The 27,983-nt window shown below is 39.2% G+C and overlaps 1 protein-coding gene across 1 annotated transcript; it reads left to right on the top strand.

The window, feature by feature from the left end:
• Positions 1-4,992: 4,992 nt before the first annotated feature.
• LOC126681571 (uncharacterized) lies at positions 4,993-10,598 on the top strand. The gene has a single exon (XM_056105865.1). It carries the CDS (start codon positions 4,993-4,995, stop codon positions 10,378-10,380), a length of 5,388 nt encoding a protein of 1,795 aa, XP_055961840.1. The 3' UTR covers positions 10,381-10,598.
• Positions 10,599-27,983: the final 17,385 nt, after the last annotated feature.

Below are 27,983 nucleotides of genomic sequence, written 5' to 3'. Positions count from 1 at the left end.
ACTTTCACAAGCACATCCTCAACAATTCCATACGGCCTCTTCAATGAATGATCCGCCAATTGGAGTACCATCGAGGTGCTCTTCACGGTTTGATCGCCGCATAAAGTCCTGAAAAGAGTTAGAGGCATAAGATTAATGCTAGCACCAAGATCACATAAGCAATTTATTGAACTCATGTTTCCTATAGTACAAGGTATAGAGAAACTCTCTGGATCCTTTAACTTAGCCGGTAAATCATTCAAAATAATGGAGCTACACACTTCCGGAATGGGAACCGTGGCGCCACTATCCCAACTTCTTTTGTTGGTAATGATGTCCTTCAAGAACTTGGCATATTGTGGCATCTCCCGAAGCGCATCCGCCAAGCTAAGGTTGATTTGCAATTTCTTGAAGATCTCAAGGAACTTATGAAACTTTTCGTTCCCTTGAGCTTTTCTCAACCGGCTTGGGAACGGGACCGGTGGTACAAATGGTGGAGGTGGTGGTGGTCTAACATATGGCTCTTCAACATCAATAGTCACCTCCTCACAAACATTAGGTGGATCTTGACTTGAGCTTGCTATGTCAATCACCACTTGAGGCTCATCCTCCTCAATAACATGCTTCTTCCCATTGGCTTTCTCAAGGTTCCTTCCGCTTCGAAGCTCTACCGCCTTGAGATGCTCCCTTGGGTTGTTTTCCGTAGTAGAGGGCAATCCCCCTTGAGGTCTACCTTGAAGTGAGATAGCCATTTGAGAAATTTGAGTTTCCAAATGATGAATGGTGGAAGCTTGGTTCTTCTCCCTTTGCTCCATTTTTTCCAATTTCTCAAGTACCTTGGCAAGCACATTTCCCTCATCCGTGTTCCGTGGTTGTTGAAAACCGGGAGGGTGTTGCGGTCTACCACCATAATTGTTCCCATGGTTTGAGTTTCCTTGGTAGTGACCTTGTTGTTGTGGAGGTCTATTGTGACTTTGAAAGTTTGAACCCGCTTGATTAGATCCTTGAGCATTGCCTTGCCCCTCTTGATTCCGCCATCCGAAGTTTGGATGATTCCTCCATCCGGGATTGTAGGTGTTGGAATAAGGATCATTTACTTGCCTTTGACCCCCGACATAGTTTACTTGCTCACTTAAAGCTTGCCCCATAACTAGGCATTCTCCCCCCGAATGGTTGAAATCACCACAAAACTCACACCCGACTTGAACATAAGCTACCGGAGCATTTCTAGGCGCAACTTGTTTTTTCAAAGCATCCAATTGTGCTTGGAGTGAAGCATTTTTTTCCTTGATAGCCTCCATCTCTCTAACTTGGTCAAGTTTCATTACCGAATTTTGACTAGCCGGTGCCCTTCTATCCGTGGGCCCCCATGTGCTACTAACCATGACCAACTTTTCTACCAACTCAAGAGCCTCTTCATACGTCTTTTGCATCAAAGACCCCCCCGAAGCCGCATCAATAGTAGCTCTAGTGGTGACATTCGTTGCACCATAAAAAATTTGAATCACATGCTCCTTGTTAAGCTTATGATGGGGGACGCTTCTTTGTAAATCCTTAAAACGCTCCCAAGCTTCATAGAGTGACTCCCCGTCGAATTGCACAAACTCAAGAATGTCCTTGGTTAGCTTTATTGTCTTGCCATGTGGAAAGTACTTGTTAAGAAAAGCTTGAGCTAACTCCCTCCAAGTATGGATTGATTCATTAGGTAGAGATTGGAGCCACAAACTAGCTTTATCCCTCAAGGAGAAAGGGAACATCCGAAGCTTGATTTGGTCCGCGATTATCCCATGAAGTTTGAATGTGTTAAGAACACCCAAGAACTTGGCTATGTGGGCATTTGGATCCTCATGCTTCAACCCATAGAAAGCACAACGGTTCTCCAAGAGTTGGATAGTACTAGGCTTGATTTCAAAAGTCGCCGCTTGAACCGGCATAGCGAAACATCCGAACGTGGCGTTATCCACATCCGGCAAGAAAAACTCGCCCAAAGTTTGCCTCGGTTGATTTTGCACTTGCGGTTGCACTCGAGGGCGAACATCCCTTGGTCGCTCTTGTTGCCTTTGTTGATTCACATTCTCAAGTGGAGGAGGGGGTGGATATTGTTGTTCCCCTTCATCCACTAGAGGATTAGATCCTTCTTCTACCTCATAATCATGCCCGTCACCCTCCATAATTAACGGAATTCGGGCTCTTCTTCTCACGCCTCTTTCGTAACTACCGAGATCCTCTTGGAAAGGTTCTAGTGGAAGGTTAGCACGTCGTGTATTATGCATGCACGAAGGGTAGATTCCTACACAAACAAAGACAAGAGAACCAAGCGTAAATCACGAAAACGTAAGAACGAACAATAAAAGTAAAAACAGAAAATAACGCTAACTCGACCGAATTTCAAAATACTTTCAATCAATTAAATGCAACCTAGTCCCCGGCAACGGCGCCAAAAACTTGTTGAGAATTAACCCAACTTGTAGTAACTCGACAAGTCGAGTGTCGATCCCACGGAGACAAGGGGTTTAAAGTGAATGAAATCGACTTTGATTTTCAATTCGGAAAGCAAAGAGTGATTGGATTTTTTGATTAATAACAACGAAACTAAAATTAAGCAATCACTAATTAGACTAAGAAGCAATTACGAATTAAACAACTAATTGATTAAAGGATTAAAAACAATAATTAAAAGCGCCTAAGGGTTGCTAATCATGCCAACGAGACTCCTAGGTAATAGGTCGGGTATACGAGTATTGGTTCGGGTCGAGCCATTCTAAGGTATCTAAATCCGCTCTCTTGAGCCGGAAGTTGAAGAACCGACAATTGATTAATGAGTCGAAACCCAACTCACTCTCGCGCAATTGGATGTCGACTACAACAATCAACCCGATTAATCCGCAAACTCAAACAACTGCTAAATCCTTAAATCACTCTCGTGCATTTAGGTCTTAAGCTTATACTCAACTAGGTCTATTCGATTAGCTTAACTCTCGCCCTCACTAATCAAACACAAATCATAAATTAAGAAGCTAACTTAATCTAAGCATTAAGATCATTGAACACAACAAAACCCTAGCCCATACAACCCTAACCAATCATCTAGCAATCATATATAGCAATCATAAACAACCCCTAGACTAGGAGTTTAGCTACTCATGATTAAAGTTAAAACAACAACTAAGCAATAGTAAATCAACATAATAAAAGTGAGAAAGCTTACCTAAAATAACAATGAAGAACAATAAAGCATGAACAAGATAATGAAGATTAAATAACTAAGCTTGTATTAAAGATGAATTCAAAACCGAAAATCTGGAAATAAAAGCTTGAAATCCTTAACAATGGAGGAATCTCCAAGAACAAGTCACACCAACTAAGAGAATAATTGCTAGAGTAATAATTGTTGCTACAAAAAGAGGCTTAACCTAAAATGTGACATAAGGTGCCTTTAAATAGTAAAGCCCAAAAAGGAAATAAAAAACATCCTATTACAAGCTTGTTTGGCCAAAAGTGGAAATGGGCCAAGAGAACACAAGAACCCAAAAGGATTTGAAATGCTGAAATCTGGGGCTTCTCGATCGAGAAGCTTCATTAAAGTCAGCTTCTCAATCGAGAAGCAAGAATTCCCAAAAATCTGCCAAAATTGGCTCTTCTTCTCGATCGAGAAGCAAGGAGTAATTCCGCTTCTCGATCGAGACCATGCGGGGGAAGAATTCTTTCGATCTTCACTTCGCTCTTTGCTTCAATCCATCTCCCGACTTCCACATATCATCGATTCTTTGCTCTTTTGGGCTAAAAACCCTTCACATATGCTTCGTTTATCCTAAAACACTAACACACGTAATAAGCGATATAATCACTCGAAACATGCGATAAAAGTATACAAAGCAACGCAAAAGTGACTCGTAATATAGGAGTATTTTACTCCTATCAGGTGATGAAGTAGAAATATATACGGATTTTGATTCTGAATTTTTAAATCATACGACTGTAAAGAAGTTGTATAAAAAGGATTTAAAGCTTGAAAATGTGGCCTCAATCTTCATATATGAATTAATAAAATCATTGAGTGATGAGTTATTTGTGTTAGAGGATGATAAGGGTATAAGAAAGGTACACGAGTGGTATTAAACTACATCGTGAGGTATTCTTGGGTTGCTCAGATCGATGTTTATGATGTTAACACTCTTGTGTATGCAAACAACGCAACTCTTTTGATGATTGATTATCCGGTAACTAACAGCCCAGAGATAGTTGTATTGGATGACAAAGGTACACCTGATAATGTCATTAATGATAGAGAAACAAGGGGGATAGGTGGAAAAATGAAGGAAGTTCAGAGGACATTAGTTTCAATAGGAAAAATAATAAGATTAGAGAAAGTAGTGAAAGTGGGGAAAATAGTGAGATTAGAGAAAGTAGTGAGAATGAAAGTTTAAATAATGATGATGAGGCCTTAAAAGATGATAATGATAATGATAATCATAATGATAATTGATACCGCCCTAATAATATCAGAACTCCAGGCATCGCCTAAAATGCTAGGCTCGCCCAACGAATCTCCAAATCTCCCATCGCCCATGTCTGTCTCGGGCGGACTCATCCAGGTCTGCCATCTAGGCGACCTCATCCACTCTGTCCCCTGACACCCACTACCCGGGATAATCGGGAACGTGCCTTCACCATTATCAATAATCGTGGGACAAACCCACGATTTACCAGATAACCACCGCCTTAAACTCATTATAAAAGGAAGCCACCGAATGCTGAGAAGGGTAAGCAAAATCAGACTTAAATACTCTTACATTCATTTACCTACCAAAAAACCCTCTCTGACTTAAGCATCGGAGTGGCTTTCAGGCTGAGCAAGCCTGAGGTCCTTTGAGCTTATATTTGTTACTTGTGCAGGAAAAACAGTACGGGCGACCCTTTAAAGATCGACCTGTATCATTTGGTGCGGTGAGCGTGGAACTTATTAGTTTCGTCGTTCCTTTTAGATACTTTTCAGAATTTGCTTTTTCAAGAATGGATCCCCCACGAGATAATACTCTACCAGCTACCAACCGAGAAGACAGGGAAACAGAACCACCGGCCCTAAATCTGTTTCCCCCAACCAGCGAAGAAGGAGAAACCAGCGACCCCCTGGCGATAAGACAGACGATACCTCCGATAGCCATAGCACCTGATGAAGAGCCAATCAACAACCAAGCAATGTTCAAGGCTTTCCTAGAAATCACCAGTCTACTCAAAGACATCAAACAGAGTATCTCGTTAAAATTGCCAGAGCAGGGATCAGCGAAATCACCAGTACAGAAGTCAACGTCAACCATGGACAAGGGAAAAGAACCGATGCGAGAGGAAGATGCCCCTGAAAATTCCGCAAGGAAACAAAATGCCCCCATCGTAATTCCAGACGAAGAACGTTGGATGGATGAACAACACACCCTCAAAGGCGGAGAAGAGCATCTGGAGGAAAAAGTCCGCCAAGTCATGAGCAGGCTTGGAATAAGATGTGAAGACGTGGACATCTCTCTTCGAAGTGACTCACCACTCGCAGATTTCATCATCTCTCACGAGTTCCCTACAAAGTTCAGGTACCCCCCAAATTTGGAGTCATACGATGGAACAGGCTGTCCCAAGAGCCATATTCACAAATTCCAAGCGGTGATCAATGTTCAGACAAACTTGGATCACGTACTATGCAAACTTTTTCCTACTACCTTAAAAGGTCTGGCGCAGGAATGGTACCAGAGTTTAAAGCCAGGATCAGTGCTGACGTTCAAACAATTCTCAGGACTTTTCCAGGCTAGATTCGTAGCATGCATCCCTCAAAAGAAGCTATCCACAGATCTGCTGGCCATCATGCAATGGGAAGGAGAGACACTCAGGAAGTATGTAGAAAGATTCAATAAGGAGGCGATGCAGATAGAAGACCTGAGCCAGGAGATCGCCTACACAGCATTACTCAATGGAACTACCAACTCCGACCTACGAAAGGAATTGTTGGCTAAATCACCAAAATCATTTACCACACTGATGACCATCGCACATACACAGATCAGAGTGGATGATGGCCAGAGAGAGATAGAGAATCGCCTCGGACGGGTAGAAGAACGAACGTTTGCAGAAAGAAGAAATGGGGACAGATCGCCCATAGGAAAGAGGTTCGGAGAAAAAGGCAACGACCATTTCAGAAATAAAAGGAAAAAAGACGAAGATAGGCGATATACGCCCCTGAACACAACCAGAACCAACGTACTGTTTTGGGTAAAAGACAGCCGAGAGAAGGTCAGATGGCCAAGGAAGATGAACGCTGCATCAGCCAGCAAAAGAGACAATAGCAAATACTGTGAATTTCACAGAGACAACGGCCACACCACAGATGAATGCTGGCACCTGAAGGAGGAGATAGAGAAGCTGATAGAAAGGGGATCCCTTTCCCAGTTCGTAAAAAGGGACACCGAAGCCAGAGAGACGGAATCAGAAAGAAAGAAAGAGCGGAAAGAAGAAATCGCCAGAAGACCCAGACCAGAGCCAGCAGGCGTGGTTAACGTAATAATGGGCAGATCGACCGGAGGAGACAGCAATACTACAAGAAAGAAAGCTGCAAGAACAGTCTACTCGGTTAGCCCAGGTGCACCGAATGCTAAGAAATTCAGAAGCGTATCTTTTTCGGAGGTCGATAGTCATGGCTTATCAGTCCCCCATGAGGACGCCCTAGTTGTCAAGGGGCGACTCAACAATTTCGAGGTATCTCGGATGCTCGTAGACACGGGAAGTTCGGTAAACATGATCACGATGGAGGTGTTCGGCAGAATTGGACTCAAGAAAGAAAATTTGACACATGTCTCTACTCCACTAGTGGGACTAGGAGGCAAATCTGTACAGGTGGAAGGATCACTGGAGATAAACATCCAACTGGGGGATGGAGAGATCTACAAAGAGATCCGAGCAGAATTCATGGTGGTCAATATGGATTTCGCATACAACGCAATTCTCGGAAGGCCACTCTTGCACGATACGTGCGCATCCATTTGCATGAGGTACCTACTGATGAAAATCCCAACCAGAGAAGGCGATGCCGAAGTCAGAGGATGCCAAAAGTCAGCCAGAGAAGCATACTTTACAGCTCTCAGGAAAGTACATATAACCTTGCCAGTACTAACAATGGAACCTCCAGAGAAGAAGGAAAGGGCGGAGCATTATGGGCGAACTGAGAAAATCGAATTATCCCCAGGAAAGGAGATAGAAGTGGGAGATGAGCTAGAAGAAGAAATCAAACGATCTCTGACCGAAAACCTCAGATCGCTTGGAGACTCCTTTGCCTGGACAACAGACGAATTGATCGGAGTAGACCCGGACGTCATATGTCATCGGTTAAACATAGCGACCGACGCGAAGGCAGTGATACAAAAGAAGAGAAGGCACTCGCCCGAAAAACAACTCGCCATCGCAGAAGAGGTCGCCCGGTTAAAAGCAGCAAACGTGATCAAAGACGCCTATTACCCCAAGTGGGTAGCAAATGTGGTGATGGTAAAAAAGTCCAATGGCACTTACCGAATGTGCGTGGACTTCACAGATCTGAATAAAGCATGTCCCAAAGATAGTTTCCCACTTCCACACATTGATCAGTTAGTAGACTCCACAGCAGGTCACGCCCTCTATACATTCCTAGATGCCAAGGCGGGATATCACCAGATACCCATGGCACCTGAAGATCAGGAGAAGACGGCCTTCATAACGGACCAGGGATTATTTTGTTACAAGATGATGCCCTTCGGTCTGAAGAACGCAGGAGCCACATATCAGCGGCTGGTGAACTCAATATTCAGAGATCAGATAGGAAAACACATGGAAGTTTATGTGGATGACATGATTATCAAGAGCATCCGAGCTGAAGACCACCCAACAGATGTGAAGATAGTCCTGGAGACGCTAAAGAGATACCAGCTAAAACTCAATCCGGAAAAGTGCGTATTCGGAGTACCGGCAGGCAAGTTCTTGGGATACATGGTCTCTCAGAGGGGTATCGAGGCTAACCCAGATAAAATCGAATCGGTCTTAAAAATGACACCGCCACGGAGCATACATGAAGTCCAGAAGCTCAACGGCCGGATCACGGCTCTAGGTCGGTTCATGTCCTGCTCGGCAAAACGATGCCTGCCTTTCTTCAAAACCCTGAAACAGATCAAGAACTTCACATGGACCGCAGAATGCCAGCAGGCGTTTGAAGAATTGAAAAGCTTCCTATCCTCGCCCCCACTGTTGGCGAGACCGGATCCGGGCGACGTGTTATATTTATACATCTCTTGCTCTGACGAAACAATAGCAGGAGTATTGGTGTCGGAAAAAGGAGGCGAACAATACCCGATCTACTACATTAGCAAAGTACTCAGAGATGCGGAGCTGAGATACCCGAAGTTGGAGAAGCTGGCGCTGTGCGTATACACCGCCACCATCAAGCTCCGACATTACTTCGAAGGGCACCAAGTCATTGTACGGACCGACCAACCATTACGAAAAATCCTCCAGAAGGCAGAGACAAGTGGACGCATAGCAGAATGGGCCGTCAAAATAGGAAGTCTGGGCGTTATCTATGAAGCTCGGAAAGCACTGAAAGCTCAAGCACTAGCCGACTTCTTCGCTGAATTAACATTCAAAGAACCCATGGAGGACAAAACGACTCCCTGGGAGATGCACGTCGATGGAGCAGTTTGCGGAGAAGGAGCAGGCATCGGAGTCGTGCTCAAAGGACCAGGAAGAATCCAAATGGAATACTCAGCAAGACTCGAATTTCCAGCTTCCAACAATGTTGCGGAATATGAGGCGCTGATAACAGGGTTGCAATTATGCGAAGAGCTCAACATCTCCGAAGTCCAGATCTACAGTGATTCACAACTGGTTGTGAACCAAGTCTCGGGGAACTTCGAAGTAAAAGAAGCTACGTTGAAGAAGTACGCCAAGCAGGCCAAAACCTTCTTTGCCGATAATGGGCGATCCTGGTCGCTACAGCAAATACCCAGAGCAATGAATGGAAGATCAGACGAATTGGCAAAGTGGGCAGCAACAAAGAATTACGACTCAATGAGAAACATTCCTCATGAAATCAAACGACAGCCTAGCTTTCAAGAAGAAATTGAGGAAGGCGAAGTACTGATGGTAGAAGGGGAAGAAACCTGGATGTCCCCCCTCACAGCATACCTGGCTAATGGAATACTCCCCGAGGATAAGAAGGAAGCCAAAAGGATAGTGATACTCTCATCAAAGTTCGGAATATACAACGGCCAGCTGTACAAACGGTCATTCACCCATCCCTGGCTAAGATGTGTGAACAAAGAAGAAGGAGAGTACATCATGAAAGAATTACATGAGGGGACCTGCGGAGCACATGACGGAGCATCAACACTGGTCAGGAAAGCACTGCTACAAGGCTATTATTGGCCCACGATGAAAGAACAAGCTACAACGCTAGTAAGGGGATGCTGGCCTTGCCAGCAACATGCCTTGGTACCAAGAAAGCAAGCTTCAGAAATGAAACCCATCGGCAGTGCATGGCCGTTCGCCCAGTGGGGTATGGACATCCTGGGACCTCTCCCTTTGGCCACAGGACAACGGAAGTTCCTGGTAGTGGCAATCGACCACTTCACCAAGTGGATAGAGGCAGAACCACTGGCAAAAATCACCCAACAACGCATAACTAACTTTTTCTTTAGATCTATCTTGTGCAGGTTTGGAATACCGAAGGTGCTGATCACAGACAACGGAAAGCAGTTCGACTCAGCAAAGTTTAGAAAGTTTTGTGCCGAGTATCAGATTGACCTAAGGTTCACTTTGGTTTACCATCCACAATCGAATGGGCAAACCGAAGTGGCCAACAGAATCCTACTGGCCGGACTAAAAAGAAGACTAGACGAGTGCAAAGGAAGATGGGTAGAAGAACTCTACAGCGTCCTATGGAACTACCGTACCACCCCTAGAGAATCAACGGGCGAAACTCCATTCGCCCTAGCCTATGGAACGGAGGCTGTAATTCCTGTAGAGATCGGCGCACCCACGCCAAGGACAGAAGACAACCAGCTAAACCTAGAAGAAAACGAAGAAGAGCTCAGGAACAATCTGGATCTCCTGGTTGAAAAAATCAACAGATCAGACATCAGGATGGAAGCCTACAGACAAAAGATGGCCAAACATTTCAACAGCCATGTAAAGAAAAGAAAATTCAAACTAGGCGACCTAGTCATGCGAAAAACCGAAGTCAAAAAAGGAGAAGCAGGAAGTGGAAAACTGCAGCCAAACTGGGAAGGACCTTACACCATCAGCGAGGTCATTAAAGAAGGAACATTTAAACTCACCAACTCCATGGGAAGAATCATACCAAGGACATGGAACGCCAACAACTTGAGAAAAATTTAGTCACAATGGGTCGCCATCAGACATGATTAGTTATTCCTTAAGAAGTAGCATAATTAGTCAAGCGGTGTTTAGTTTCAATATTGTATTTCAATTCCTCCAAGTGATGTTTAATCACAGCATTGTGTTTCAATTTCTACAAGTGATATTTCATCACATTATTGTATTTGAATTTATGCAAGTATTTTAATTTACCCTTGCTCGGACAAGGAATTTCCACAGATATCGTCTCTTTACCATAGTTACTGATTACTTAAAATATTTCCAAAGAGGAGAACTGACGAGTTCATTCCCAAAAAAGGAAAATACACAGTCAAAATATATATATCGCCTAAAATAAAGAGAACATAGAAGCTAACTGTCTCAAAAATAAAGAAGGCAAAAAAGATATATATTAAAAAGAGGGCAAATGCCCCACAAAAATTACAAAGGAAAGTAAAATTCCTAACAAAAGAAAAGATACAAATGTACAAAGTACATAAAAAAAAAAAAAAAGGGGGAAAATTCTTCCTATACAAAAACTAAAGGGAGAAAGAGGAATCTAAAGCTTGATCTCTGGCTCGACCTTCTCCGGGGCAGCCTCTTTGTTCCCCTCCAAAATATTTGGGACAGATAGCCCCTCCTGCGAACCCCGCCTGGCTGAAGAAGAAGCATCAACATGAATGTTGCCAGAACGAGTGGGAGAAGGGACATCGGCAAGACTAAGAGGATCGGACCCTGGAAGGATAGACTCCAGATCAGAAGGCCGATCCAATAAGTCCAAAGCAGCAAAAGGCCGCTCCGAAGATATAAGCAAGCCGAAGTCCTTCTCCTCAGGACTACCTCCCAAACCAGGAACAAGAGGCTTCTCGCTAGCCTTGGCAGGTTCCTGGACCCCTTGGGCAGACTGTTCGGCAACCTCAGCAGCACCTCCACCATTTTCAGACTTGATGGAGACAAACAAGTCTTGGGGAGAATCTGGCTCACTCTCACTGTTAACCCCCTCGGGAAAGCCATATAAAAATTCAACGTCCCCATCAGGATGACGCTCCAAGTAGGTACCCACGATGGCTTCAGTGAAGTCAGTCAGATCATTGGCTAGCTGGGCGGTGTTACGGCGACGCCTCTCCTTCTCACGAATCAGCCTGCCCCGCTTCAAATAAAGCCTCTTCTCAGCAACAGAGACTTTATCATTAAGGGCCGTGACGGTGGTGTCGAACTCCTTCTTGAGATCGTCGTAATCAGTACTCTTCAACACCACCTCTGCCGCCAGATTTTTGTTCTCCTTCTTAAGGCGGGCGACCTCCTCAGATAGCACACGCTGCTGCTTCACAGCACTCTCCCTCTCTCTGGATAACCTATCCACATCAGCACGAAGAGAGTCCAGCTTCTGAGTGCACCCGCCATGTTCGCTGCGGAGGGAGTCATACTTTCCCTTCAGCAGCTTGTACTCCGTCTTTACCTTCACCTGCATCTCTTCGTCGTTAAGACGGTTGGAGCGGTATTGACGGATGGCATATGCAACCTAAACATAAAATAAAGCTGAGTTAGAGAATAACCATAACAGGAAGAAAAAAGCAAAATGATAAAGTTAGAAAATAATCACCTTTGCCAGGTTGGAAAAACAATCGTCCATCAGTACGTGGTCCGGCCTCTTCAAATAGTAGTCAACGTCCGAAGGGCAGCAGGAACCCCGGAAGATGTCGTGGGCAACGGCAGGACAACGTACAGTGGCATCAGCCCCATACTTTTGAAGGAGCAGGTCAACCTGAGTCACCATCACATCCCTCTTAGGCCTTTTCATCGAAGGTCCCTCCCCCTCAGTATCTTCGCCCCCTGAAGAAGGAGCTCGCCTTTTGCTGCCGGTCGAAGCAGCCGGGGCAGTTTGGGGAGCCAGAGGAAGGGGTCGGGGAAGCTTCTCCTTCGCAGGAACCTCCATCTTATCCTTCCCCTTACCGGTGTAAGAGGGAACAGCAGGAGGAGGAGGGCTTGTGACAGGTTCCTTTATCAGGAAGCCTGGAAGCACCACCCTAGGAGTGGGAGCTGATTCATCACCCTTCTGAGAAGAAGGTGGTTTGCCTCCAGCCGAGGAAGAGACATCGCCTCCTTTCTTGGTAGGCGCCTTCTTAGCCTCAGAAGTCGGCTTAGGAATAGCTTGGGGAAGGGCCTCCCTCTCTCGAGCCTCCCGGCGAGCTTTCCTGTCCTCCATGACCTTCTGCTGAAGCTCCTTGAAGTTTGGCACTGAAAAATCAAAGTAAACAAGATTCAGAAAACGCTTCACAAAAATTAAAGGAAATAAAAGCTTCATGGTACAAACAAGGTACCAGAAGGACTAAGAGGCATAGAAGAAATATTAAGAGGGGAAGAAAGAAGTGGTTCGCCCATGTCAGGGAACTCGTCTCCATTATCAGGCGATGTCTCCCTCCTATCCTCACTCTTCTTCCTCTTCCCCCTTTTTCCACCCTGCACTCTCTTATTTCTCTTGGAGGCAACACTTTGGTCCCAGCCAAAGTAGGAATCTATCAGATTCACTACGTGCACCTTAGCGCCACCTCGAAGCAGACGCAACGTCTCTTTATCAACCTCGCTCAGGTTCGCCTTTTCCAGCTTTAGGGGCCCTTCCACAAAAACATTCGGAATGGAACCCCAACCCCCTTCCTTCTTGGTGATGACAAAGGAACCCTTCCACCGCTTCAAAGAATTGGGAAGGCCAGTGAAGGGAGATCTTCCGGGTTGCAAGTAGAAGAACTCATCGCTTTTCTTCCTCCCCAAAGAATAGATCGCCCTAACAATCTCGTAGCCCACCTGTCTCTTCAGTTGGAGTCCACGAATAAAAACTCCTGTCAAGTGACGGTGGGCGTTAGGATGGAGTTGACCTAGGGGGATCTTAAAATTATCGAACACTTCTTGGGTGAAGAGATCGAGTGGTAGCCTTAAACCCGCCTCCAAATCTTCAACAAAGAGCAACTGTTCATCATCCTTTAAGACCTGGCTAACAGCCGAACCCTCAGATGGAATCCGAAGGCCAATGAAGGGAGGAATTTCGTACCTCGCCCTAATCCATACAAGGGCTTCTTGACCCAGATCGATAGTCCACTCAGACAAGGGTTTTTTCTTACTGGAAGATGTCCCAGAGGAGACTTTACGTCTTTTAAAAACAAAATCCTCCTCGTCTCCTTCGTCATCACCCAGTTCACCATCTCTGCCCTCATCTCCACCAGCATCCTCAAGGGGAGCCTCGCCCTCTGGACCTCTGTCATCAACACCCTCCTCACTATCAGGGATCACCTTCTGAGACAACCCTTCCTCGTCAGATGACAACTCAACGAGGGTGGCAAGAGGAGCAGGGTAAGTAGGGTCACTGGCAGAACTCTCAGAAGAAGAGGAAGAAGAAGGGGAAGACATTGAAATCCTTAATGTAGACATCCTAAAAATATACTATCTGAAGGCAAACAAGAAGAAGGAAACAAGAAGACAAACAAAAATAGCTAAGCCACTTACTGATTAAAAGAGAAAGTCTGGTGCTATGTAACTCGAAGAAAACCTGGTTGGAGAAATACGTCAACAGAAATAAAGAATCAGAGAGAAAAATTAATAGAGAATCAGAGAGAAAAATCAAGAGTAAAAACTTTTAATCAAAGAATAAGTACCTCTTTTATACGCCAAGATAATACACTCGAATGCCTGACAGCAGGAAACTCCTCGAAATAATCAATGGAAAACCAAAAGTCGCGTTCTTTTATAGTCAAAAAACGCTTCAGATTCGTAACCGTTGAAGGAAACGTTTGAAATTCAAATTGTTTCGAAAATTTCGGAAATTCGAATTTTGAAAATTGGCGCTTCAAGTCTTTGACTTAGCAAGATTATAAGGGGGGGACATCTGATACCGCCCTAATAATATCAGAACTCCAGGCATCGCCTAAAATGCTAGGCTCGCCCAACGAATCTCCAAATCTCCCATCGCACATGTCTGTCTCGGGCGGACTCATCCAGGTCTGCCATCTAGGCGACCTCATCCACTCTGTCCCCTGACACCCACTACCCGGGATAATCGGGAACGTGCCTTCACCATTATCAATAATCGTGGGACAAACCCACGATTTACCAGATAACCACCGCCTTAAACTCATTATAAAAGGAAGCCACCGAATGCTGAGAAGGGTAAGCAAAATCAGACTTAAATACTCTTACATTCATTTACCTACCAAAAAACCCTCTCTGACTTAAGCATCGGAGTGGCTTTCAGGCTGAGCAAGCCTGAGGTCCTTTGAGCTTATATTTGTTACTTGTGCAGGAAAAACAGTACGGGCGACCCTTTAAAGATCGACCTGTATCAATAATGATGTAGGGGTTTAAGTTCCATTTAAAAGGGTTAGGTATAATGTTGAAGCTGGATTGCTTCATTTTAGGTTTATGAATGACTTATAAGAATTAGGGGTGTGCAAAAACCGACCGAAATCAAATTTCTAAACCGAACTGAACTGATTTTGATAATTCGGTTTGGTTTTTCGGTTTTTATAAGTAATTGTTTTGAATTTTTTGATTCGGTTCTATTTGGATGAAAAACCGTCTGATTTAACCAAATTTCTGAAATATTAAAACTACACCGTTTTATCAAACTTCATTCAACCCTAAAATCTTATTTTCCCTTTCCATCTTCTCTTTCTCACCGCTTTGTGCATGTTTAATACCTAGACCAACCATTACTTGACTACTTAATAAAAACAACTAGGTTTATATGTATGCATAGGGTAAGTTTTTTTTGCTTCAAATGCCAGTACAGATTGAATCATATGCGAGCCTACTTGTTTGCTGCTTTTCCGAATATGTTTACTTTCCAACATTATATCTAGGGGTGAGCAAAAACCGAACCAAATCATTAATCTGATCCAAACCAACCCGAAATTAATTTTGGTTTGGTTAAAATAGTTAAAATGGATTGGTTTGGTTTCAAATTATAAAAAAGTATGGTTTTTGGTTTTGGTTTGGTTTCAACTAGTGGTTAATCGAACCGACCGAAAAACCGAAGTTTACAATAATATTATTTTTATTAATATTTATATATGTTTAAATAAATTAAAATTTATTTATTGAAATATTTATATAAAAATATAATATGTGTGTATAAATACATATATGAAAATAAGACATATAAACTAATACACACATATAAGTAAAAATTATTATGCATAATTTTAATTATTACGTATAACTATATATAATTTTTATCTAAATCTATATTAACCAAACCGAATCAAACCGAATCGAAACCGATACTAAAGTTTGGTTAACCGAACCGAAATTTTACATAAATATTTGGCGTGATTTGGTTTTTATATTTTCCCTTAAAATATGGTTTAGTTTTAGAGTTTACTAAACCAAACCAAACCAAACCGAACCATGATCACCCCTAATTATATCATGTGGATTGCTATTTTTTCCAGATAAAATAACCTAATATGTCCACTAAATAAATCAGTAACTGATAAGCCAGGCAGAGGCGGATACACCTTGTCAAGGATGGGGTCCATGGACCCCACCTTTTTTTCATTAAAAATAATTTACTACTATATATTATTTTTTGTTAAATATATTGACCATAAAGTTCAATAAGAGAATACTTAAGTAAAATCTTTTACAATTTCATCAGTTTTAGCCTTTAAATAATTAAATCTTCTAGCCAATTTTATTATTTATTTTGACGTATAAAAAATCCAATTTCATTTAAAAGTCTAAGGTTGTTCTAGAAACATTTAAATAAAAAAATGAATGCAACTGTAAATTAAGAAATAAAAAATTGTTACACCAAATTAAAATTATAAATAATTAGAAAGAAATTCATTAAAGTACATACATGATTTTATATTTATAAACTAAAAATATACATTAAAAACTTACACAAATTTATTTTATAGTGTATATTTATTCAATTTTTCTTTTATATTTATTTAATTTTCCTTTTTACTTTTATAGAACTATTCCTAATTTCATTTATATATATATATATATATATATATATATATATATATTTTCGTAAATTGCTATGACATGTCATAAAAAAAATATAGCCGAATCTATTTTTTTTTATCAATTTTTTAATTATTTAACTCGATATATGAATATTTCTTATTAAAAAAGTCATGAATAAAATTAATGGATAATAATTTATGAAGTAAATGAGTGATTAACTACTGAATGATAATTTATTAATATACATCAAAATGCTATATTTAATATATGAATGACGATTTAACAATCTAATATATAAGAAAAAAAAATTGTCAAAGATAATTATAAAAATATTATATTTTAATATAAAATAATTAAAAAATAATTTTATTTTAATTATATATGGATCCCACCATATAAAATCTCTGGATCCGCCACTGAAGCCAGGCACACGAGTCTTGGGGAGGTCCATGAATCCTGTCTTTTGGTCAGATGCACGATAATCTTACCCGTAAGCGAGTAAGGTTGTCTCGTCGATATAAAAGGCATTTCCTAGTTGAACTAGGTGGCAGCTCCATTTTTCAAAACCTTTCCAGATCTGAAGTCAGCCATAAGCCTAAGCGAACCCTGCTCCGCTCACAAGGTCAAATAGAGGATAAGATAGCGAAGGCACTAAAAAAGCTAAAGGCGGAAAAACTCGACCTAGACAACTTGAGGCTAAAAGGCTCACCCTTATCAGCCAAGATAATGGAAGAAATGATTTCCCACAACATGAAAATATCGACTCTGCTAACATTCAAGCTATTATGAAATAACGTGATTACTCAACGTAACCGACACTATCATGTTTCGAGTCTTCCCCACAACATTCACAGGAACTGCCCAAAGATGGTTCAATAGGCTGAAACCTCGTTCCATCAAAAACTACACTGCATTGTCAAATGATTTTCTAAATAAGTATCTGATCAATATACCTCCCAAGACCACTATAAGCATATTAAGAGCGTGTATTCAAGAGGAGGGAGAAACTCTATGAAACTGCATAGAAAGATTCAACAAAGAGGTTATGAAAATTGACAAACTCAATGTCGATATTGCGACCGAGGCTCTCAGAGAAGGAACCAGATTTAGGCAACTCATTGACAAGATGTTGATAAATAAACCAACATCCTTCTCAAACTTAATAGGAATCGCCAAGAATTATTGCACTCATGGTTTCTTCAACTATCATATCTATATTGGACTAGAATTGTTCCAGCATTTTTATTAAGGCCTGACAGTAGATTTTCAGCAAATCCACCATGAGAGCTGCTTCATTGTCCTTTAGTGTAAGCGGTGGAATCAAGCCTATTTCTTTCGGACCCACCGTTTGTTGTTTTTTTGGATTATTCTAGTTAGAGTTCATCCTTTCAATGAGATTTGTTTGGTTTGTAAAAAGCTTCTTTGATTCAAAGTTTTTACAAGTTTTCCCACAAAGACGACGCCAATTGATGGAGTCTACCTTCGTTATAGGTTGACAAGGAAAACAAAGGTTAAAAGGATGATAAGACGTTGGTTGTCCGATAAACAATCCAATGCATAAGTCAATATATAGGGAGTTGGAGTGGAGGTTGCCAGGGGCGGCGACAAGGCTTAAAGGTGAGTGAGGTTAGGGATGAGGGAAAATAGGTGAATAGTTTGAGTTATAGTTATAGGGATTTAGGGACATTTAGGTATTTTTATTTTTGGGGTCTTTTGATGGCGGGTCATATGATGTGGAATGTATTTAAACTTTTTTTAATTTTCAAGTGCTAAGTCATCAAAATTAACGGCGTCAATCAAAAACTGGACGGAAAGAGTTTAGTTTAGCGCTAAACTAAAATTCAGGGGGTTTATCGGCTAAAAATGAAGGTTAGGGACGTCAATGGAGATGACGGGTGAAAATAAGCCTAGAGTTAAGGGATCCCTTCTATTTTGAACAAGACATGTGCTCGAAAATAGATTCAACCCGATAATTAGATATATTATTTCAACTTATAAAATTAATGGATCAAAATATTCATATTACTTTTTAAACATATGTTTCGGATTTTAATTTTTTTTTTTCAGTTTGTAAGTTAGACTTTGTTGGTTCAAATACGCAAGCGTACGTATGCCAACTTGTAATACAGACTGCGAAGTCCGGATATCGTACCCACAGAGAAAGCTTCTAAAAACAACCAGTTAGGAAACTCAATTTGAATAGCCAAAAAGATATTTGAATGTTGTTATTAAACTAAATAAACTGAAATAACAATTATGGATAAAAATTAACTAAAGCTGTAATGAAAATAAGGTTTTAACAATGATGGGAAGAACAAGGATTATTAACTTTCATTATACTCTTTAATCAGATTGGAATATGAATTTGGTTGTTCTACTCAGGTTCAAGCTAATCGTAAGCACCTAAAATTCTCTCTCGAGCAATTGCAGGCAAAAACAGATAACAAACTAGTAACAGGCTAATTACTCACTCTCGCACAATGATTAACCTATATTACTAATCAATTAATGTTTATGAAGTAAACCCTAAGAACACGTACTCGTCAGTTCACTCTCGCGCAATTAACTCTTACGTTCTTAATTATGTTGGTCTATTCCAGTTTTACTCTCTCGAGCTAAAACCAAAACACAGGACAATGAATAAATTGGCCAAATAAATTCAAGCGTTAAGAACAATAATTAAAACATAATAATAACAAAAACCCACAAATCCAATTCGTTTAAACAGACATAAATCTCATTAATAATTCCGAATGAAAGGTTTACCTACACATATTCAAAGATAATTCAACAATAAAGTAGTAAGAATTCATGGCTGAATAAGAAACAATAAAATTAATCTCTTAATAGTTATCGTACCTTGATCGACAATAATCCCAAAACAATAATGTAGAAATCCAGAATACAAGCTAAAACGATGAACGGATATCAAAAACTAAGCTAAACTAATATAATAACTAATGTCTATGTGGCGAACTAAGCTAACCCTTCCTTCAATGTCTTAATGCGGTATTTATATGTCTTTTTGCTCAGAGAATGACTTTAGGTCGAGTTTAAGTGAAAACCCAGAAGTGTCCTCGAGTTTGGTGGTGTTTGGCAATGTTTCGGGGCATTTTTTTCCAAAACAGGTCGCAGGAACCCTCAAGTGCACGTTCATGCACTTTGGTGCACGTTCGTGCACATTTTGTTGATTCTGGGGGTGCACGTTCGTGATCCATAGGTACACGTTCGTGCACCCTAACACTTAGCCAATTTTTCACTTTTTTCTTCAGTTTCGCCTTCAATTTCCCTTCGGACAAAGTACATGTTCGTGCACTTTAGGTTACACGTTCGTGCACTTTTTCTGCTGCACAACTGTCAACTTCAAAAGGTCATAATTCGGCGTAGAAACGTCGGAATGAGTCGATTCTTGATTATTATGGAAATCTTAGGATGTCTACTTTATTTCTTGGGAAGAACATAAAGTCGATTAAAGTCTCTAAGTATTCCAAAATCTTCAATCAATAAAGAGGGGTCAATTTCACAAGTAGAAACTTGTGCTCTCGGGGCCTATTTTCATCGGATCGTCGCATAACTTTCCTCAAAGCTTCAACTACGATCATAATGGCTTACAAATGGCTTGAATATCATGAAAAACTCCCACATTTTGCCTGAAATGCTCATACACAAAAATGAGTACAAAGAAGCTTAAAACTAACGTCAAATGCACATATATGACCTATAAAACACATAAAAATATAGGAGTATTTCTACTCCTATCAAATATCCTCACACTTACCTTTTGCTTGTCCTCAAGCAAATATAGAACAATGCCACACTACCAATTATCAAACCATGCCAGAATTCATGAAACTAAAGAATTTTCACACCCCCTAAATAATGAATCAATCAAATCGTGTTTTTGAGACAAACAACATAAAGAGAAAAACAACAAATGACGATGTCCAATGCTCACACATGAAATAATAACACCGAAAATACTCAAATGTACTCACTTCTACATAACTCAAAAATCGATTCAATCTATAGGGTGGTCTAAACAATCTCAAAACAACGATGAACAACAAACTCTGAGCGGAAAAACAACATGTAAAGCAACTAAGAAGTATGTGTCTCACAAGGTACTCTCTCACACACAAGTGTTTAAGGGTAATGAATAAAACTCTCATGCCAAAACATGCAATTCTACCATAAGTTTGCCAATAGTCCACAATTCCACTACTAATTAAATCAAATCAAAAGAATCAAAATGGACTTGTCATGGGTTGTGACGGGGATTGGGCTAAGGTGTGATACGGATAAACAAACATGAGTAATGTGACTTGACAAACTAAACAAATATCAAAACGAACTACATTTAAACGCTTAACTCAAAAACAAACTTTAAATCTCTTTTTCTTTACTTTTCATGCCTCAAGCTTTACACTTTTTTTTTCCAGAATTTTTATCTTTTAAGCTCAATTTTCTTATTCACCTTTTTTCTTCGCTTTATTTTTCTTAACTTCACGAGGCATACTAATCATATAGCACAAGAGATAATCAACTAACAACACGAGCTTTGGATGTTTACCATCCTCACACTAGTTCTTTTAATATTTATTCAATTTGACAAGTCAATGGGTAGAAAGAGATAAATGAGAAAAGGCAAATGTGTAAACACATGTGTAACAAAAGATAAGGCTAAGGCTCAACTTGGGTTATCTAGGGGAAATTGGGTAGGCTATTTAAAATGGTCAAAAGAAATGGGTAATCCTAGGTGCCATTTATCATTTTTCAATCTATTCAACCAACCATGCAATTTTACTACGGACACATGGCAAATTCTAGAGTATTAACATGCATTGACTCACACCACAACAAATGAGACATAAAAATAATATGCTCGATATGGCTCAAAACCTCTCACAAATTGGGTTAATACTCTACGATTTGCTATACATCCTGTTTAAAAGCTCAGAAATTCAGTTTTTCAACAATGTTCTTGCCAAGTTCATATGCCCCAAAAATGACTTTCAACATAAATTATACAATTGTGAAGTACATCTCAATCCTATTAGATCATGTCGGCTAAAAGACACAGTTATTTGACTGTCATTCTAAACATGTTGTTCAATCACAAAAACACAACCTAACTAACTCATTAAATAGGGGGAACAAAAACAATAAAATTTTAAAATTCTGACATTGGCAAGAAATACGGCATAGGCATGATATAGAGGACAAACCAAACAAGCAAGGCATGACATGCTAAGTAAAAGACATACAAAAACATCTATAAAGAGGTTCGCCACAAATCATCCTACATACCAAACATGAACAAAAAACGAAAACCAAAAACAAAAACTAAGCTAAAAACATAAAACATAATGTTTTTCCCACCCTCACACTAGTTCATGCATTGTCCTCAATGCAATGAAATAAAAAAAATAAAGCATAACTGAAACATAAAAGTGTAAAGGGTGAAAGGAAAGATACCCTTGGGATTGCCTCCCAAGCGCGCTTTAGTTAGAGTCCAAAGGTAGACTCTTCGCGTAAGGTTGTTAAAAATTCAACCTAACATGAGGAAGCCGTCTTGGTAGCATCTTCTCCCTCCTTTCCTTTGTTGGCTCCTTCAAACATAGATCAGATAATACAGAGTAACCATTGTCCCTGTAATAAAGAACAGGAGGAGTGTTAAGCATATTCATATGTTTGATATTATTTCCGTCATACTCGGAATCAAACCCTTCTAAGAATGGATCCCTATAGTCAAAGGTTTTGTTGATTTCCTTATAGAGTACTGTAATACCAAATTCCTCCCCACTTTCCTCATTGAAGTTCATGGAAAAAGTAAGTGGGTCAGGAACTAAAGCCTCAAATTTAGGCTTAATCACTCAAAAACCCCTCACCTTTAAACTTTTTTTCAATTCCACCCCGACGATGAAAATTTGTCAATTTTACCCAATTTTGAATTTTCCGTTTTCAATTGTACCCCAATATTTTAATTTTTGTTAATTTTTTTACTTAAATGATGAAATCATTCAATTAATTAAGTCTAAACATGAAATTAAATTCTTTTTTATTCAAAAAAGTACAAATAAGTCCTTTATTTTTAAAAGGGAAAAGGGGCAAAAATGACCCTAATGTATAGCCCGTGTCTCATGTTGGCACCTCATGTATTTCGGATCTCAAAAAGGACCCTAACGTCTTGAAAAAGTGTCAAAAATGACCCTTCCGTTAACATTTCCGTTTAAGGCCGTACACATTTATGTTTAACGTCGTCCATGTTTTGTGTTTTTTTGATACTTTTTCGCAACGTTAAGGTCATATTTGAGATCCGAAATACATGAAGTGCCAATAAGATACATGAGGTACACATGAAGGTCATTTTTGCACCTTTTCCCTTTTTAAAAACTAACTAAAAACCATAATCAAATTAACACTAATTTAAATTCTTAATTAATTTAACTAAATTTAAATAAATTTTAAAAATATACAATTAATATATGCGAGACATGGAGAATGTTTTAAACAAATTTCCAAACGCAAAAGACGTTAATTTAATTTTTCAGGGTACAATTAAAACACAAAAATGCAAAATAGGGTAAAATTGACAAATTTTCAACGTCAGAGTATGATTGAAAAGGGGCTAAAAGGTCGGGGTTTTTTAAGACATTAGGCCTCAAATTTACTACCCTCACATTGTTCTTTCTCGTCCTCTGCAGACACTTTTGTGGAATGACGTTCAACTAATGCCTTGTCACTTTCCAACTCCAACTCCAACTCCAACTCCATGTCCATGACTTGTTCTTTTGGATTTACCTCAGTAGTGGATGGTAAACTTCCTTGATTTCGAGTCTGCAGTGCTTGGGCCATCTGCTGATTTTGCAACTCAAGATTGTGGATAGTGGCAGCATGATTCCTCAATGTTTGTTGCGTCTCAGCATCATTCTTCATCATCATCTCCATCATTTTATCAAACTTTCTATGGAGAGACTCTTCCTGCTCTCTCTGTTGTTCAGTCTCATATGAATACTGCAGTTCATCGCCAAAGTTAAAATTAGAGTTCCATTGGTCTTGATATGTTTGGAAGTTCCCCCAATTGTTGTTCCACCCATAATTTTGATGGTTGTCCCACCCCAGATTATACGTGTTGGAATAGGGATCACTAGCTTGACATTGACCACCCACAAAGGTTACATCTTCATTTGAAGCTGGATAAAGTATTGGACATTCGGCCTCAGTGTGATAGAAACTCCCACAAACAACGCAATTCTGATTCCAAACCATTACACTTCTTTAAAAACAGTACACCATGGAAAAGGTACCTGAAGATAAATCGACAAATACCCACGGCGTAAAACAAGAAAATAAAAAACTAAATCAAGCCGAGTTATCCCAACTTAGATATTAAAGATATGCTTTCCCCGGCAACGGCGCCAAAAACTTGTTGGTTCAAATACGCAAGCGTACATATGCCAACTTGTAATACAGACTGCAAAGTCCGGATATCGTACCCACAGAGAAAGCTTCTAAAAACAACCAGTTAGGAAACTCAATTTGAATAGCCAAAAAGATATTTGAATGTTGTTATTAAACTAAATAAACTGAAATAACAATTATGGATAAAAATTAACTAAAGCTGTAATGAAAATAAGGTTTTAACAATGATGGGAAGAACAAGGATTATTAACTTTCATTATGCTGTTTAATCAGATTGGAATATGGATTTGGTTGTTCTACTAAGGTTCAGGCTAATCGTAAGCACCTAAAATTCTCTCTCGAGCAATTGCAGACAAAAACAGATAACAAACTAGTAACAGGCTAACTACTCACTCTCGCACAATGATTAACCTAAATTACTAATCAATTAATGTTTATGAAGTAAACCCTAAGAACACGTACTCGTCAATTCACTCTCGCGCAATTAACTCTTACGTTCTTAATTATGTTGGCCTATTCCAGTTTTACTCTCTCGAGCTAAAATCAAAACACAGGACAATGAATAAATTGGCCAAATAAATTCAAGCGTTAAGAATAATAATTAAAACATAATAATAACAAAAACCCACAAATCCAATTCGTTTAAACAAACATAAATCCCGTTAATAATCCCTAATGAAAGGTTTACCTACACATATTTAAAGATAATTCAACAATAAAGTAGTAAGAATTCATGGCTGAATAAGAAACAATAAAATTAATCTCTTAATAGTTATCGTACCTTGATCGACAATAATCCCAAAACAATAATGTAGAAAATCCAGAATACAAGTTAAAACGATGAACGGATATCAAAAACTAAGCTAAATTAATGTAATAACTAATGTTTAATGTGGCGAACTAAGCTAACCCTTCCTTCAATGTCTTAATGCGGTATTTATATGTCTTTTTGCTCAGAGTATGACTTTAGGTCGAGTTTAAGTGAAAATCCAGAAGTGCCCTTGAGTTTTGTGGTGTTTGGCAATGTTTCGGGGCATTTTTTTTCCAAAACAGGTCGCAGGAACCCTCAAGTGCACGTTCATGCACTTTGGTGCACGTTCGTGCACATTTTATTGATTCTGGGGGTGCACGTTCGTGATCCATAGGTACACGTTCGTGCACCCTAACACTTAGCCAATTTTTCACTTTTTTTTTCAGTTTCGCCTTCAATTTCCCTTCGGCCAAAGTACACGTTCGTGCACTTTTTCTGCTGCACAACTGTCAACTTCAAAAGGTCATAAATCGGCGTAGAAACGTCGGAATGAGTCGATTCTTGATTATTATGGAAAGCTTAGGATGTCTACTTTATTTCTTGGGAAGAACATAAAGTCGATTAAAGTCTCTAAGTATTCCAAAATCTTCAATCAATAAAGAGGGGTCAATTCCACAAGTAGAAACTTGTGCTGTCGGGGCCTATTTTCATCGGATCGTCGCACAACTTTCCTCAAAGCTTCAACTACGATCACAATGGCTTACAAATGGCTTGAATATCATGAAAAACTCCCACATTATGCCTGAAATGCTCATACACAAAAATGAGTACAAAGAAGCTCAAAACTAACGTCAAATGCACATATATGACCTATAAAACACATAAAATATAGGAGTATTTCTACTCCTATCAGACTTATCATGTATGTTTTAGTTTTTTGCGAATTCAAAAACCAATTGGATTAATTATTTTTGTGGTTACTAAACATTAGTTTTTTTATAAACGGTTATCGAATTATAAAAAATTATAAAAACGATTTTCAAACTATATATAACTTTTTATAAAAAGCTTATCGAATTATAAAAGGTCACAAAACGATTATCATATTGTTAGATGTTTTGCAAAACAATTATCAACTTGATGTCCGACTGCACATTTTACCGCGTCCGCATCAGCAGGATGGTGTCCACTCAACAAGCCGATAATCATGTTTCAATAATTATTTTGTAATGTTTTATATTTCGACAATCTTTTTCTAGAAAAATAATATATCGATAACCAATTAATAATTTTTCATAACTCAATAACGGTTTTATAAAAAAACTATAGTCTGATATTAATATTATAATTTTTTATAATCTAATAACCATTTTGTAAAAAAAACTACAGTCCGATAACTCCAAAAATCACTACTAAAATGCTTGCTTTTAGCGAAAAAATTTTCCGTCGCTAAAAGCATGAAATCCGTCGGAAAAACGTTTCCCGAAATCCGTCGGCAAAACGTTTCCCGAAATTGGCGACGGATTTATCAGAAATTGCCGACGGATTTGAATCCGTCGCTAATTACCGATAGATTTTAGCGACAGAGTTAAATCCGTCACTAATTTAAAAAAATTAAAAAAATTAAATCGTAAAAATAAATTATTATTGCTTAATCGGTCACACACGCGTCGCCCTCCGTCACCCACCCGTCACCCACTCGCAATTTTTACAAACCTCCCAGTAGGTCACTCATCCTTCCTATTGCTCCCACTCATTGTTTTTTGACTTTGAAGTTCTCCCGCGCGTAGCTCCACGTGAACCAACTCAGCTTCATATATATATATATATATATATATATATATATATATATATATATATATATATATATATATATATATATATGTATATGTATGTGTGTGTTTATATTTAAATGTAACTAAAAGATAACAAATACTTCCTCCGACATTTTAAGATAATTATTTTTTATAATTATCATATTTAATTTTCTTAATAATTATTCCTAATTAATTTTTTTATTATTATTTTTTTGAAACGGACTTTTAACGACGGATTTTGAATCTGTCGCTAAAAGCTGTCGCCAAAGACGGATTTTAGCGACGGATTAAAAATCTGTCGCTAAAAGTAACCTTTGCCGATGGATTTAATATCTGTCGTTAAAGTCTATCGCTAAAGACAGAAATATCGATGGATTTAAATACGTCGCCAAAGTCCGTCGCTAAAAACGGATTTAGCGACGGATTTCAATCTGTCGCTACTCAAAGACGGATTTAGCGACGGATATGAAATCCATCGCTAAATCCATCAAAAATAATTGGCGGGAGTGTTCCCGCCAACTTTAGCGACAGATTTTCCGTCGCTAAATTTGGCGGGAACACTCCCGCCAATTTAAATGACAATTTCATAACGGATTTAAAATTCATCACTAAATCCGTCGGTAAAAAAGATTTAGCGACGGATTTTGAATCCGTAGCTAAAATTCGTCGGTAAAACACAGTTTAGTAGTGAATACTTAACCCAAAAATTACAACTTTTTTTATGATGTTAAAAAACTCATTCTCTCTCTAGAAAAAACCTCCTTTTTCTCTCTAAAAACCTTCCACTCATAATCTTTTAAAGGGCGGGAGAAGATGATTACCAACCTTAATTGGAAAATTATCTTCTCTCCGCCCAAGCTATGCTTATCTCTATTTTTTTTTGGGTTAATTACATATAAAATCACCACCTTTACACGATTTCTCAAAAATAACACGACCTTCAAAACGTGTCAATTCAGGGCATCACCTTTCATTTATTCTCAAAAACAACATGGGCACGTTTTTAAATAAAATTTTGCTGACGTGGACACCCAATACAAGTGCCACATGTCATGCCACGTCAGCAAAAACGCCACTAAAAATATGCCCGTGTTGTTTTTGAAAAGAAATGAAAGGTGGTGTCTTGAATTGCCACGTTTTAAAGGTCGTGTTATTTTTGCAATTTTGTGTAAAGGTGGTGATTTTATATGTAATTAACCCTATTTTTTTTCTTAACTAAATTTCGCTATCTAGATTTTTTTTGTGTTTGAATGAATTTTTTTTAGATGTATTTGATCTATTTTTTTAAGATCTATTAAAGATGAAGATCGGAAAGTTAGGATTCAATGGATTAAGCGGATCGTACTAGGATCTATGTAGAAGACGAGATTTGAAAAGTTTGAAAATTCAAGATTTAAGCGGATTTAAAATCGTATCTTTAATATTTAAATCATATATGTATTTAGGTAACATTTAGATGGTTGAAAAAGCCCTATGCGATGACTGTATTAACAGCTCACATCATTATCTTATAATAGTTCTTTGAATTTGTTGAGAAACCGTTTATTATTTGTAATTTTCATTAGGCCTAATTACTTATAAAACTCCCACCTTGTAACATTTTTTCGTTTATACCCTCACGTAAGAAAAAGTTCATTTGCACCCTTTTTTTGATTTTTCGTTTTCAA

The sequence above is a fragment of the Mercurialis annua genome, linkage group LG5 (assembly GCF_937616625.2).
Source record: "Mercurialis annua linkage group LG5, ddMerAnnu1.2, whole genome shotgun sequence".
Classification (NCBI taxonomy): Eukaryota; Viridiplantae; Streptophyta; class Magnoliopsida; order Malpighiales; family Euphorbiaceae; genus Mercurialis; species Mercurialis annua.
The sequence above is the reverse complement of the archived record's forward strand: the minus strand, read 5'-3'. Positions and strand labels throughout refer to the sequence as shown.